Here is a 15,499-nt window from a genome sequence, read left to right as displayed (position 1 = left end):
TTTCTTATGATCAAATGGAACTCCTTGTATTTCAAAACACCAATGCGAGGCAAAAACTCTTTGGCTGTAAGCGCAGTTGTGGCAGTACAAAACCCACACTAATTAAGATCATGCTCAGGTCTAATAGGTCTATCACAATGTCTAGTGTGACCATGGGCAGTGTGCTTGATGCTGGGGAAAAAAACCCAGATAACAGCGGGGTGTTTTATTGCACTGATGTGAAGAGAAGCTGCAGGCTGTTGGTAATTGCAACAGTCTTGGCTTGAGAACAGTTCGATTAACCGAACAGGAACAATAAATACCTCTTTCAATAAAGCAAAATAGTGCTGTACTCCTTAAGCCACAGTCCTGTACAATGCACTTGCAATGGGAGTGCCAGGTAAAATACCCAGACAAACACAAGCCATCACTGCAGCTGAATTCAGGCTTCACTGTTGAAACTGGAGCTCCCCAGCATTTACCTGCCAAAGGTGCCCTCAGGAGAGGAAGGACTGCCCTCCCTCCTGGTGAGGAACTGGGAGAACAAAAATTCAGTGGCCTGCTAAAGATCTCTGTTGGCCTGTTTTAGAAAGTGTCCTGTTTTAGAAACCAGGTGCCACACCTGCATCTTCATGGAGACCACCTGTCTCCTTCACGGAGACCACCTGTCTCCTTCATGGAGGACGGAGTACACCACCTCTCGGGCACCGAGCTCCATAAAGCTTCAAGTGGAGTCAATCTGTTCTGGACTAGAGGTGGAGACAGACCAGACAGCACAGTGGATCTACCCTCAAAAGACACAGAATATAACCGCACTTCATCCTGAAGAGCGCTTCCCAAATGTGGACTGGGCTTCCACAACACATATAAAAACCCACCCATGAGTTAGAAACAGAAGCTACTCACTTGAGAGATCTTAACATTTTCAAATTCGGGAGGAACTGAAACAGCTGCAAAAGTCCCTCGTCTCTCAGATAATTATTTGATAGGCTAGGATTTAAAGAAAGGCATTTCATTTTCATGGAAAAAAAACCCCAATAGACACAATCAGCTGTTAATAACAAGAGCTCTGAAAGCAGAACATGGGCACCCTAATCAAAACAACACATGCACTGCCCCTCTCCACTGATGACTAAAGCCTCCAGGGAAACCAGAGACTGGAAGTAGCCAACACAACACAGCCAAAAACCTAGCTCAGGGCTCATCCTTTTCTCACGTCCACCCAGTGACGCCTCTGGACTGACAGTGCTTTTTAATGCAGTTACCAGGGACCTGAAGTCCACAGCTCTGAGAAATTATCAACCTGGTCAGGGCCAAAAGAGGAGCGACAGGTTAGTCCTGGAGAAGGATATTAGGCTCTGATATTAGAGCCTGAGGATTACAGTGGGCTATGGATCACGTGAGATGAAGGGACGTGATTGCTTAAGAAGAGCAAAGGCTAAAAATCTCTTCCACAGGCTGCCAGGCCTAAGAGAATAGTCAGCCCTTGGATGGTGGTAAGTAGACTACATGCCTGTGCTGGTCCTTGTTCCGTCCTCAAAACCTAGACATGAGTGTGTGTGCTGGCTAGCCTTCCCACCAGGGCTGGGTCTGCTCATCTTTTGGCGTTAGCAAACAGGATGACTCCCCACACACAGCGCTAACAGAAGAAAGTACTTTGGTGCTGAAGGTCCTTGCACACCATGTGTGGGATCACCAGCAAAAACACAGGCTACCACCTTCGTTTTAGATGGGACTCTTCATGCTCTGCAGCTCTGCTCTCAAATGGCCCAAAGGCAAAAATGACAGGACAAGGTTTTACAGCTTTCGTAATACCTGAAGCCAGGCTAAGTGATCAAACAGCCCCTTTCTAGATTTATATCCTGCAACCTTTGCCCTAAGAGAATTGGCAAAGGAAATTAGCCCAGGAAAAGCCATGCCTTTCATAAGGCTATGTCTCTACCACATTCTCCATAGAACACACAAAAAAAGGTGTTGTTTCCTCAATATCCCACACAACTGCACATAAAGACCGTAAGAGTTAAGAAGGACTCACTCCAGCTCAGAGATGCTGCGACACTCCTTCAGGACTGCACACAGCTTCTCCAGGTCACTGGCTTGAAAAAGACTGTCTGTCAGTCTAGGGGGAAAGAGAAAGCAATAGTCCAGGTCTGCAGGACTGCAAACAAGATTGTAAACTTCACTCCTTCAGAAAATCAGAGAATAAACAAGGAGATAATAAGGAAATAAAAAATCCCCTTGAAATATCTTGCTTTTCTTTGGTCTGTAACAACGGATAATCTGTACTTTCGGCTTTTGTCTGCGAACAGAGAATAACGAGACAAGGTAAAGAAAACGTGTGGCACAACAAGGTCCTGGTGAGAAGGCTTTAGGCACAACTTCGTCCTTCCTCGCTGCAGCCTACAAAATGGACAGGTGCACTCTGTGCTGGAGTCAGTGCACAATCCAAACACAGGTCCAGCTTAGGATGCACTTCTCCAAATCAGTAAAGAACATCACAAGCTCTGTCACCACCAGCTCCCGCAGCTCACACATGGGAGCTGATGCAGTAACCGCACAATCACCATGTTCTGTGGTTGAGACACAACACACGATCTATTTGGACACCTGGAGAAGACCACAGACACTATCCACTGAGCTTCTAGTGCTGCAAGCTGGGAATGTGAGCAGTGACAAATGTCTGACTGAAGGGGCCTTTAGCAGCTCTCTTGTGATTCACCATTCAAACTCGGAGATGCAGGTTAGGTCAGCCATAGGATCCAGAGACAGTATATGCAGGAAATACAATTAAAATTTGCCATGGTACCTTATTTTTTGGGGGCCAGTAGGTGTCTGGTTTTCCTCTCCGTATTGTTGGTCATCAGTAGAGAACACAGGCTCTTCCCTAGTAAGTGAGCATAAAACCAGACAAGGGTAAAACACTTAGCAAGTATTACAAAACAAAACTTAGCAAGTTGGCAGGTCCCTGGGCTCTACCCTGCACCCATGTCTTGCCCATAGCAAGCTCTTCTTTCTTTCAGGGATTAACCTTGCACGCAGGCAAGCGGGGAGAAGAGGAAAAGACAGATTCTTTATCTAAGCTACAGTCTGATGGAGAACTCAGCTTTTGTCTAAACACATTTTGTGAAAAGAGTCCACGTCTCTGCAAAAAAATGACTACTCATAAATAAATGGAAGATCCAAATCCCAAAATATCTGAGTTTAAAATGTCACCTGGTGCCTTAAAGGAGTCACAGATCATGTGTCTCCGGCTGTCACTCTCTTTCAAGCGTAGCCACAGCAACTGGGTTGCATCCCGTGACAGCCCTGCTGTTCCTCCATGGCTAAGAGGGGAGATGCAGGCGTGCTGTGGGCAACGCTATTTTACAGTGGGCTCAGTCTGTGGAGAACAAGGGCATAAAGAAAGGAACCTACAGCTCTAGAAGCAACCGGAAACGATTTCTCAAACAAAACATTTGGGTTAAGCTGGTTTGACCATAATTTTCTGAGGGGAAAAATAAAACTCCAAATTTCGTTTGATTTAGGAATAACATGATCCAGAATGCACAGTGTAATGAACTAGATGGTTTTAAACATGCAGGCATCCATGAATCTTTTTGGAATTCCGTTTGGAGGCATGGTGTTTACTTGTTGTTTTTTTTTACTGTTCACTGTTATCAGATAGCACAGTGTCGTTAAACAGCCTGCTTTGCTCAGGATGCTGTGCGTTGAAATGTCACCTAGAGACATAAAATGTCCTCAAACACTACAGAAGGCAGTGGGCAGCTTCCAAAGTGTCTAAGAAAACCAGGAGAAAGTATTATATTTAGCTTCAGAGGGGAGGAGGGGCAAGAACTGCTTGAGATGAAGTGTTATCTTTGGTATCTAAGCAGGATATAAGAACCACTTCTGCAGACACACTCTACCTAGGAGGAAGGTATGCAAACTCTCTGTCTTCTGTAAACCTCAGGACTGCAGTCTGACGACAAAGGCTGTGAAGAAGAGAAGGAATCAATCAAGGTCACATCTTGGTTATTTACAGGACCTGTTGTTTTACAAATGCTTGATTTTCCTCTGCAAAACAGTTTGGTGACACCAATCACTTAAAACGCTCCCAAAGCGACCAAAAAGTAATCTCCCATTAGTTTTAAATCCTAGTTGGATCAAACTGTGCAATATCAGATGACCCAGTTTCTCTGAAGCACTAGAGAAAGTGCAGACAAAATTGTTACACTTGAACTCCAGGGGGTTTCCAAGGAAAAATAATAGGAAGGGACCTTCCAGCTCCACTCAGATGTCACCAGTTCTCATACTCCACAGAGACTCTCTTTCCAAAACTTCCCAGGGCAGAGAGCAGGAGAGTCTAAAACTGCCCCCAGGCATGAAAAGACATACAGATCTGCACCTTCTCAAAATATCTGGCTCAGATAAAATCAACTTACAGCAAGGTATTACCAAGCGTCAGTGTTAGTAATCATTTTTGGACACCCCTCGTTACAAGAAAGACACTGAGGTGCTGGAGCGTGTCCAGAAACGGGCAACGGAGCTGGTGAGGGGTCTGGAGCACAAGTCCTGTTAGGAGCGGCCGAGGGAGCTGGGGGCGTTCAGCCTGGAGAAAAGGAGGCTGAGGGGAGACCTTCTCGCTCTCTGCAACTCCCTGAAAGGAGGGGGTAGCCAGGGGGAGTCGGTCTCTTCTCCCAAGGAACAGGCGATGGGACAAGGGGAAATGGATTCAAGTTGCACTAGGGGAGGTTTAGATTGGATATTAGGGAATATTTCTTCACAGAAGAGTTAGAGTTATCTTATCAAGCACTGGAACAGGCTGCCCAGGGCAGTGGTGGAGTCACCATCTCTGGAGGTATTTAAAAGACAGGCAGACGTGGTGCTGAGGGACGTGGGGTAGTGGTGAACTTGGCCGTGTTAGGTTGCTGGTTGGATCTGATGATCTTGATGACCTTCCTACCTAGACAATTCCACGATTCCATGTTCTTCACCCACCCCACTTCTCAGGTGACTCAACAAAAATCCCAGAACCTAACTCTCAGATTTGTATATTGGGATTAACCTCAGGAATGATTCAACTCCTACATACCTGACTTGCACCTCCAGCATCTTCTGGACGGTATTTACCGACTTCAACAGACTGCAAATGCCATTGACAGAGAGGCAGTTTTGACTGAGACTAAGAAAGATAAAAAAGGCAATTAGCTGGTGACTGAAATCACACAGGATTGTCCCAATGGAAGCGGCCACCAGTGCGCTGCACGTGTGAACCCATTTCACTTCAGAAGTGGCATGGTAGAAAACGCACTGGACCAGAACTCCTGAGGAAGGGGGTTTTAATGAAAGGACACTTCAGCACTTCAGATGCTTTTAGACCAGTTTCCATGTGTGATGCTCTGAGTAAGTTACCAACTTCAGCCCAAACAGTCTCATGGGCTGAGTCTCATCCTTCCTTAAGAGTGCTCAGAGCTGTTTCTGTAGCACTGGTCTGGGTGAGGTCTTTGCCTCCGGGACCCCCTGCTCAGCACCTCTGTATGGTCCTTGCCAGGCTCAAGAGAAGAGGGCAATTTGGGTTTGTACAAGGCAACACTTACTCCAGCTCCTTTGAAATTGATATCCAAGGGAGGCTTTCCAGCAGGCAATGGCAGCCTTCATCTCCAAGCTTGTTACCTGATAAACTGAGGCATTTTCCAGTTAGTGGGGACTGTTTTGAACAGTATAAACAACAAAGCCTTCAAAATCTGCTTGCTTTCCCTTTCCTACAATTGCTTTTTTTTGCCAGGACTGTTCTTCTGTCCCAGACCAATCTTCCCTGCTTATCTCTGCATGAAGCAACTTCAGACAGAGTTTTATCCCTAGGACAACATGATTCATGCTTTAGCCCCAGAAACATCCTACTTTAGAAAACCTAAGTGGCAGTACAAAACAAGAAACCAAGTGAGCGAGTGTTTACTGTCCTCCCGGAAGGAAGGAAGGCAGGCAGAAAACACTGGATGACGAAGATCTCCACATCCCAATTCAAATCCGTTGAGCTAGAAAACTGGGGTTTGAGGTGTAGCTAAATTCTAGACGCAGTCTGGACTGAATTGTCTTGCAACAGATATTCCTGCATTTCCCAGGGCACACAGGCTAGAAGGAGAGCTTTACAGCCAAATCCAGGTGGCCTCATATATAGGCAAATAGGAAAGGTAAGGATGATACTCATTGCAAGGTGCAGGTTATGAAATGGATCTCTTGCCTTCCTCTGCTCACTTCTCCCAACAGAGCTGGATGGCTTTAAAAGACAAAAGGGACAACAGAGAAGCAATTTCTGTCCCTTCACTGGCTCAGAGGATTTGCTGGAGGAGCTGTGCCTCTGAGACCACTCCATACCGCCTCCAGCGTGCAGCACTGCTTCGTTAGCAGGGTCTGCTCTATAACCGGCATCTCTGGTTACAGTCTCAGGGGGCCAGAGGCTGTCACAGAAATCGATGATTGCTCAGCATTCATCTCCTGCTGTACCTCAGCAAAAATCCCTAACCAGGATTCCACTAGACATAACAGAGTGCCGGGACCCCTCCTTGGGGTGACCCCATGTCTCACTGGCCTCTACATGTAACATCCCCTGCTCCCCGCCGCCCACCTGCAGCCACTCAACAGGAAGGAAAGGAGGCACTTACTCCACTTCGGAGAGACATGGACAGCTCTGGAGAATGGCCACGATCTCCTTCGCATGTTGGGAAGACAGGCTGCAATGCTGCAAGCTGGGAACAGGAAGGGTTAATGAGCAGTGAGGGGACAGTGGGGCCCAGGCATTTCTGGTGTCTCTCTGCAAATGAGGGCACACAGAAGCAGCACCAAGAGAGGGAGGTTCTACTCCCTGCTCTGCCCTACAATCCTGGGTATAATTACTCTGTCTCTCTGTAGCCAGTGCTGCAAAAAGAGTGCAGAGGGACGCACTTGCAGGGTGCTGTGCAAGTGCAACACCTTCTGTGAGAGCCACCTGGCACCACCACCCACAAGAAGGGGATGGATGCAATTGTTCCTGGTGTGCAGAGCAGTGAGGGAAAGGGGAGGAGGTAAAGGAGGGATATTTCCCAGCTTTAACATGCCCAGATAACATGCCTGAGCTCTATTTTGAGAAATCCACTACTCTCTTCTGGAACCCAAGCAAGAAAGAAAACTGTATGGCTCATGCCTTTGGTAGTTATAAGAACATATGGCAAGATGGGCATTATCAAGGGAATTCTGCCTCTCTAGGGTTGTAGAGCTCAACACGCGAGGAATAAAGCCACTGGCTGGGCCAGATAGGGATTTCTATTGTTATTTTTATTTACCGATTCAGGGTTTTTTTCAAACTTTTTCATATGTGGAAATATCCTCTGCCCTTAAGGACCAACATGGCTGCTATTTTTGTCCTGTAGTACCCGTCACCTGCAAATCACATTCACCAGCAGGAATGTCAATGCTTTCTCTTACCATAACTTCAAAAATCTAGTTGGAGTTACATGTTCCTTACTCTCTTCCCATCTCAAGTCCAAAGACCTGCAAAAAAGCAAAGCATTTGGCCTTTAATATGCCTTCAGAAAATATGAGGACCTGGGAGCTGGTTAGTATTTTCTGGAAGTCTTCTGGAAGAAACCACAAGGTTTGTGTTCTGTCCAACCGTTCCATGCAAGGTTAAGTGATTTTCAAGAGCCAGAAGAGCTCCACCAGGAAACGGGAGCAGAGGGGGTGTCCACACAGGGTTTCACTGTATATTTGAATCAAATAAGACGCAGGGTGTTTTGCCTCCATATGGGATTGTGCCACCAGAAGAAGGGATAAACACATCCACCCACGCCAGGCTGCCTACGACGGCACAAGACAACCGCAGCTTCCGAACAGCAGCAGTTTCTAGCTGACTCGGGGCCAGGCTGAGCCATTTTACGCATGCATGGAAAATATTGTGAGGTCCCTCAAGGACTGCACAACAGAGAAGAGTTCCCTATCAAGGAACAACACTATTTTGTAGTTTCTTAACTAAGGTCAAATTCACCCTTCCTTCAAAAGTATGCACAAGCAGGGAGAGCAAAGGAGCCAACCAGAGAAGGAGCAAAGGCTTTTCCTTCGTTTATCCTCACATTCAACTGTCCATTGGCTTCAGCGTCAGCAGTTTTGCAATAGGAACACAGCACCTCAAGCTTACGCAGGCAGTAAGACGTTACCTTTGTGGAACCGGTTGGTAGGTCTGTCCAAAGACCAGCTACTTTGGTTACCTTTCTCCTTGCTCAGGTGGATCCAGCTCTGCCAGATGCAAGGGCAGAGACAACCAGTTCTGCTGCTGGAGTGGTTTACAGTGACACCAAGCTGATGGTTTGAATCAGCAGAACTCTGCATATAGCATAACCCCAAGTTCAGTTTCTCACCTTGGAACTTTCCTAGATGAGCCGGAAAAATATATCATCACCGTGTCCCCCCTGAAAAAGAGATCCAGGCCAACGTTAGGGCACAGGTGGAAGGATGCCATTTCTTTAGTAGAGGTGCCCAGTAAGGACCAATGTTTGGATGCTAAATAGGGCGTTGACATCTGCCATGCTAGTATATTGCCACAGGTGAGCAACTGAGCAATCATGTGGCTCGAGGGCAGCAGGACACCCCGCATGTTGAACCAGGGCTGTGGCACAGACAAAAGTAATGCAGTTAAGAAGACTGGGCTGGGATTTTTTTTGCAAGACCAGCATTTTGTTGGAAAGACGTTCAGCAGAAACTCCATTCCAGCAAGAAAAATAAGAAAAAGCTGTATGCAATTTGTCATCCCTTGAGTTACACCAAGGATTAATTTGGCCTGTTAAACTTACAACCATAAGAGCTAGGATTTAATAACTCTACCCTTTCTGTCATCTTGTCCCTGTGAAAACACCAAACCCTGTAATTTAAAGGAACATAGAGCTAGAGCTACTTAAATCCACACCTTTTCGGTAAACTTAGCTGATTTATAGCCAATTTATGCTAGCTGGTAAAGAATTTCCCACTTGATATATGCCAGGGCTTATAAGCAACTTGAAATAGTGTTATATATTACACCCTGAAAATCAATTTACAGACCAAGGATAAAATGACCAATTAAAAAAATACAAAGAGAAAGTCCATACTATGATGAGTTCAAACTTTGTTTCACACAGAAACCAAAAAGGATTTAAATTATTTTTTGTTGACTTTGATTAGCCAACAATTAAGCTGTGAAACAGCGTCCATTTAAAAAGTCAGCATCTAAAGAGACAACACCTTTGTTTTTGTAAGAGCTCTCATGCATTGATACCTGACACGCAGTTCAGTAGCATTTTGACACGCGATGACTTCCTTTGCCAAAATGAGAACAGTGTTCAAGGAAAGACCGTTGTTGCTCAGACTGTGAACATGAGGAAGAACATAACCTCAGCTGCTGGACCCAACAGTGAACTCTTTCATTAGGCAAATACCCTCTGCTTCACACCCAAACACCCTGAAGCAGCCATTCCCTTAGTTAGGGGATTTCTCCAAAACTTCAAAATTTTGCATTTAGGACCCAACAAAAGCATTATCAGACCATAGTTCTTCTCTGCAAGCTATAGCTCCTATGAATTTAGAATCAGAGGTACTTCCTCTGTGGGCAACAGAAGAGTCATTAAGTGTTTTTCAGTTATGTAGGGAATGTACTTTGTACCTGTACACAACCAGCCCACAGTGCAGTTAAAGTCTTGCTATAACAAATCCAACTGAAATATGGCATATTAAAGTCCTGTGGTCTAAACCCTCACATTTAAAACATCCCCAAAACCACAATACTAGCAACCAACCGCTAAGGATTTATTCTTTAATTGCATGTTTATTCTGTCTCATTACTTGTTGAACCTCATTAAATATGAAACATAAGGTCTTGCTTCTACAAATCCTCTGCCTGTTCTCAGGGCCACAGAGCACCTTTCCCGCGGGCCTCAAAGGAATCATCCACGGCAACATCACTGTGTGTAACAGAAATGTGTGAAGGAATGAGGCTTGCAAATTGCACTGGCTTCCTACCTTTGCCATATGATAACCCGCTTCCCTGAGGACATGCTGGCATGTCCCACAAGCTGTTACCCAATGTGCCCAGGAAAGCAGAGGAGCAGGTACATTCCCCCTTTCCTCCCTCTATCCAACATGCTTTTAAATACTTCTAATCACACTGCAAAGCCAGTAATTAATTCCGGGATGGGGTCCAGCAATAGCTGCCGGTGTTTTGCAGCTGCTTGCGCCCAGGGGCACGTGGAAGAACTTTAAAGGCAGAGTCACTCCCTTGTAACCGGGGTGGGCAGGCAATGCTGTGGCTTCACTTTCCCGCGGGGGCAGCGCAGTTTTGTGGGCTACCCCTCTCCTGTAATGCAAACTACGCTGACGCTCCCAACGCTTACAGCAGCTCTGCTCTGCTCTCCCTGCTGCTGCTTAAACTCTCCCTGCTAGCTTTTCAAAGGCTAATTAAATCCCTTCACAAATCAGGCTGGTTCTCTCCACCTAAAAAGTTGTTGGGAGTTATCCTAGCAGGCAGTCCCTCTCATTCAGCGCTGTGCTGTTACCAGAGTGTTAGAAGAAGGAGTACAAGAGAAAGAGGGCTAACAAAAGGCTAGGAAAACAGGGACGGGGCCATCCTGCCTTACGCAGAGGTGAGACATCTCAACCCGAGCCTGACCAAGGGGAAGAGAGGCGAGGAGGCACAAGGGGAAGAAGTCACGGCAGGCACCAAGTTGAGCACGTGCATTGTAATTCCTGGAGAGGTGTCAGTGGCGCCAGGAGTCCCTTGAGATTATTTTAAAACACCTGGGTAAGACTCAGCCTCACAGTTCTGTCTCAAACTGAGCCAGGTCTCCAGCACAGCCCTGCTTGCACTTAAATGCCTGTGCCCTACCTTAGTGCCCACATGTCCCCCACCGGCATCTCTAAGAGCGAGTGTCACCCCTTACAGAGACATCCAGCAACTGTGCTCTGATTAGGGTTTAAACTCTCTCTGATGCTGTGCTTGGATTCATTGCGGCTACCATTTTTAATATGTTTAAGCCATTTTTACTCACTCTATTTTCTTCAGCTTTTCCATTCTGGAAAAGAGGACCAGCACGCTCTTCACTTCTGGATCCCGTATCCGATTGTCCTGCAAGCTGCAGGCAGATCGATTCTCATTAGTACCCCAAGCACCCAAGGAACGAGTGGCTGATTTAAGGGTCATTGCCACAACACACTCACTTTATTTCCTCAAGCTGGGAGCACTGTGACGAAGCCTGGACCAAGTCAGTCATCCCCTCAGCTGTGACGCTCCCACCTGTCAACCTGGAAAAAGAAAGAATCATTCAAACCAAGCAGAGGGAGGATCAGCAGCCCGTGCAGCGCATGGCGAGCCTGTCTCAGATGCGTGCCTGCGCTACATGCCCAGCACACCAACCCAGAGAGGAGGTGGCCTGACTCTGCCACCTGCAACCAACTTTATACTCCTTTTCAATGGGCAATGCGATACGCCTCTTGACACCAGCGTAAAACAAGAGCCACACGTATCCATGCTGCTCTGCATAGCACTGCATTATTCTCTCCACAGAGCTGCAGAGAACAGGTCAGCCTTGAGTGAGCAGATGCAATTAAACTGCAAGATAGAAACAGAGGACAGACAGAAAGAGAGAAGCGTCTGACTTTACAAGCAAAGACTTACTCTAATTTCTTCAGGCTCCCCATCCCTCGTAAGCTCTTCGAAAGAGCAGCAGCAAAGTCATCACCATATCTCCTACTACGAAAGCTAAAACATGAAGAACAGGGAAAAAACATAAACATACCAAAAACTGAAATAAGCTACCCCACGGAGCAGGTTAATACATGACTAAAAAAAAAGCACTGAATTTCTTCTTAACAGCCATTGTATCGTGCTCTTTTTTTGCAGCATCTTTATCTTTTCAAACATCTGTTTAAAAAAACAAAAAAAAAACCAAACCCAAACAACCACTAAACTTGCATATCAACTGCAAATATCTCAAGAGAAAGCTTCTGCCTTTTGGTACAGCAATACCATGTGTAAGTGCTGCCACAGGTGAAGAGTCAGCCGTATTTGCGTGTCCCACCAGAGTCCGGACACTGGAGGGTCACTCATGAGACAAGGCCAGGTTACACAGGGGCAAACCGAACTCCCACAAACTGAGAGTGTTTGACAGCTCCTGTGTGATGAGCTGCTGAGTTATGAGAGGGTTCGTTTCAGGCCTGATATTTAAATTTGGGTGGCAGAGTAGCCAGAGTTGTCCAAAATATAAAAAGATACAAGGTTTGTAAGGAAAGCACCTCTTCTATAGAAGGAGACGGTGATGTTGGAAAAAAACAAACGAACAGGTAAGCTTTCAGGCACACAAGCTCTCCTTTGAATCTGTTGCAGGATGTACTGATTGTGGGATGGATTGGTACAAAGCCCCCTGGGTTGCACGTTTCCCACAGCATGTTTGGGGGCCATGACAGCAGAAACACATCTATGGCCCTGTTGCCCCAAGTGCCTCCGCTACCTTCCCCTAAACCAAAGGGAGTCAGGAACAAGCTGCAGAGGTGCGGCGGCATGACAGATGTGGCGCACAGTGATCAGGAACATGCCTGAGGCGATGCTTCTTCTTTAGACAGGTTCTGCACCAGCAACACGCACCTGGAACGCTTGGGGTCCCACTACCCTTTGCCCGCCCTTCCAAGAGACAATACTCAGGGGCTTATATCCTGTGGACCAAAACTGAAAGCAGGCAAGGACTTGAGTGCGTATGAGCTGAGGAAGAACCCTCAAAAATCCCCTGTTCCATTCTCCTAATGCAAGGGAACAGCCTGACCATCCCTGGGCAGCTTCCCAACCTGCTCTTTGAAAACAGAGGACTTTGTGTGCTGCCCTGTGCCTGCATTAGCAGTTCAGCATTAGGATGTATCATCAGAAAGCTTTTCTAACAGTAAATTAAACGGTATTCCTATTGGAGGCAGAGGACAATCGATTACTGTCCTTTTTACAATGACATCAATACCCAGGAATAGCAGTTTTCACATCTCTGTTAATGCCCCTCTGCTTCACAGCAGACACCACCATTCCCCTCAGGTCAAGGTAATTCTCACCTTGGCTGCTCCCCATCTTCTCCACATTAGCAAACTCTACACGCACCCCTCTGAGTCATTCATAGACATACAGAATGAGACCCGTCCCACAGCAGGACTCAAGAGATCCTCCTTGAAATGTCCTGCCACCATTACAGCAAAGCAATGATAGAGAGCACGTCAGAGTGCAGTTGTCGTCTCCTGTTCATCTGGTTTATGGTGACTTCACTTAGATTACAATTTTCTCATTCGCTTGAAGGGTTTCGCTCTGCCTTTGTAGTGTCAAGAAATACCCATCATTTTCTCTCTTGTCTACTAGACTAGCTGCCCTGTTGTTTGATTGTTTTAGTCAAAACAAAGAAACAAACAAAAAAAACCCAGCCAGAATGGATTTATCATCTTGATATCCTTCAATCACTCATAAATTCCTTATTTCATAAATCTCTTCGGTATCAGAATTACATTGTTCAGACTAGAACTTGCCCTTCCAAGCCCTTAGCCATTCTCTCCACCCACCAGCTCATACCACTCAGCGCGTTTACCTCAAGTGTTCTACATTTCTACAGCCAGCCAGAACCTCCAAACAGTCAATGTCCATGAGACATCCTGCAAAATCCAAACAAGTCAAATCCTGGCCCGAGTTTAGGACAAAAACCAAAGCCGACATGTCCAGAGGTGTCAATCTAAAGTTTTTAAACTCGTACTTGAAATTCAGCAGGCTCCCAATGTGCTGGGCTAGTTTGAGGTCTTGTGTTTCAAACGTGCAGTGGCAGAGCTCAATGACCTTAGGCCCTGTCAGATGAGTGGCTGCTAGTTTCTTGAGAGACTGCAGGATTGTGTCCTGCTTATCCTGCACCCAAGCTTCATCTTCTTCAGCTAGCAGCATGAGAAATGCCCTACATTCTTGTGATGACAAGCCTGAGAGAAAGATGTGAAAACTCTCCATGAACTCGGTCTTTGCCTCATTCTTTGAAGTCCACTTTGACTTCAATGAGAACTTCTTCTTCAGGTAGTTCTTGTCCACCCTCTTACTTATCATGAGACACAGTGCTGCAAAAAACTCCTGCAAGCTCAAGTGCACAAAGGCATAGCCAGCCTCTGGGCGAGTGCCACTCGTCTTCACCTCAAAGACAGTCAGCAGTCCATGTAAGGAAGCAAATTCCTTCACGTGCTCTGGAATATCACCAACATAAAATACAAGTTTCTTATCTTCCAGGCCTTTCAGTGCAAGATCACACAGACCCAAAATGGCCTTCTTGTTACAGTTTAGATGAGTCTCCTCACTACCTGCACACTCTCCCTGCTGTTTGTTTATGAAGATGAGGAGCATTTTGATATAAAATTGTGTCATAGTCTGAGGAAGCTCCACACTCATCTGATGTTTAAGGAGCAAATACTCCAAACAGATGCACACAACATAACACAGAGCAGGGATGAGGCACAGGCTGAGGACCTTGGTGTTGTTCTTCAGGTGAGCAATGGCTTGTTCTTTGAATGAATGCTGATGAAAATAGTGGCCGATGTATTCCTCAACCTTCTCATGGTCAAACCCCCAAATTTCTGCTAGCAGATCTACTGTGTTTAATAAGAAGTCAGGTAGCCTCTTAGGTCGGCTGGTGACCAACACCGTGCACCCAGGTAGGAGCTTCCCATGACAGAGGTCTGCAAAGAGCTCAGATATGGACATACGGGAGGTAAGAGCTGGGTCTCTCTTAGAAGAGGATGACCCGTCCATGTTAGCTGCAAACTCATCCAGCCCATCAAAGATGATTAGTATACGCCAGGCATTTTCCAGGAGGTACTGGAACACTGCATCAGGGCTGTCTTCTGGCTGAAGGAATAGGTCAAACAAAAGCTCCTTCAGAGTCAATTTTCTTTTTAATAAATTGAGCTGCCGAAACTCAAACAGGAAAGTGAAGAGAAACTGAGGTAGGACACCTTCTGCCCATTTCTGACAGATCCTGTGCATTAGCACGGTCTTGCCTGTACCTGGTTTACCAAACAAAAAGATCACCTTTGTTGCACCTGATGGGACCACGTTACGAAACAAATCTGACACTTTCACAGCTGTATCTGCACATTCTTCTGGTTCGGGAGCGCTTGCCATATCCTCTCGGGGTTTATCTGTTTTCTCCTTTAAGCGGGAGGCTTTGCTCTGCCGAATGACAAGGTTGACAAAGGCCTGGTTGAAAGCCAGTGGCTGTGTTTGTTCCTGGGCTTCTGCTGCTCTCTTGCTTCCATATCTCTGGCAGATATAATTAATGAGGAGATGCCGGTATTTTTCAGCTGAATCTGAGAAAGAAGACAACAGAGTCAGTACGGGGGTGAAAAAGTTAGTTCTGAGCTGTGCCAGATCCAAAATACTATATAGCACTTATACACAGAGAAACAACGTCCCTGATGAGAGGCTGCTCCACAGAGCGAGGCAGAGATGACAAATTTGGAACACAGGAAACAACCCATAATTCTTCCT

General features: G+C 46.2%; 1 protein-coding gene across 2 annotated transcripts in view; it reads right to left on the bottom strand.

Annotated features, from left to right (window-relative positions):
• Positions 1-15,499, bottom strand: part of NLRC5 (NLR family CARD domain containing 5) — a 49,373-nt gene that overhangs the window by 24,528 nt on the left and 9,346 nt on the right. For both annotated transcript variants that reach the window (XM_054199577.1, XM_054199578.1), the window contains exons 5-18: positions 13,569-15,318; positions 11,633-11,716; positions 11,176-11,259; positions 11,007-11,090; positions 9,242-9,331; positions 8,349-8,399; positions 7,420-7,485; positions 6,621-6,704; positions 5,556-5,639; positions 5,051-5,140; positions 3,885-3,950; positions 2,786-2,863; positions 2,015-2,098; positions 886-969 (exon numbers count right to left, since the gene is read on the bottom strand). In XM_054199577.1, coding sequence (XP_054055552.1) covers positions 886-969; positions 2,015-2,098; positions 2,786-2,863; positions 3,885-3,950; positions 5,051-5,140; positions 5,556-5,639; positions 6,621-6,704; positions 7,420-7,485; positions 8,349-8,399; positions 9,242-9,331; positions 11,007-11,090; positions 11,176-11,259; positions 11,633-11,716; positions 13,569-15,318 — 2,779 coding nt within the window. The remainder of the gene's footprint in view (positions 1-885; positions 970-2,014; positions 2,099-2,785; positions 2,864-3,884; positions 3,951-5,050; positions 5,141-5,555; positions 5,640-6,620; positions 6,705-7,419; positions 7,486-8,348; positions 8,400-9,241; positions 9,332-11,006; positions 11,091-11,175; positions 11,260-11,632; positions 11,717-13,568; positions 15,319-15,499) is intronic.

This window comes from Rissa tridactyla, chromosome 4 (assembly GCF_028500815.1).
Source record: "Rissa tridactyla isolate bRisTri1 chromosome 4, bRisTri1.patW.cur.20221130, whole genome shotgun sequence".
Lineage (NCBI taxonomy): Eukaryota > Metazoa > Chordata > Aves > Charadriiformes > Laridae > Rissa > Rissa tridactyla.
Note: the sequence above shows the minus strand (reverse complement) of the source record. Positions and strands in the feature narration are given on the sequence as shown.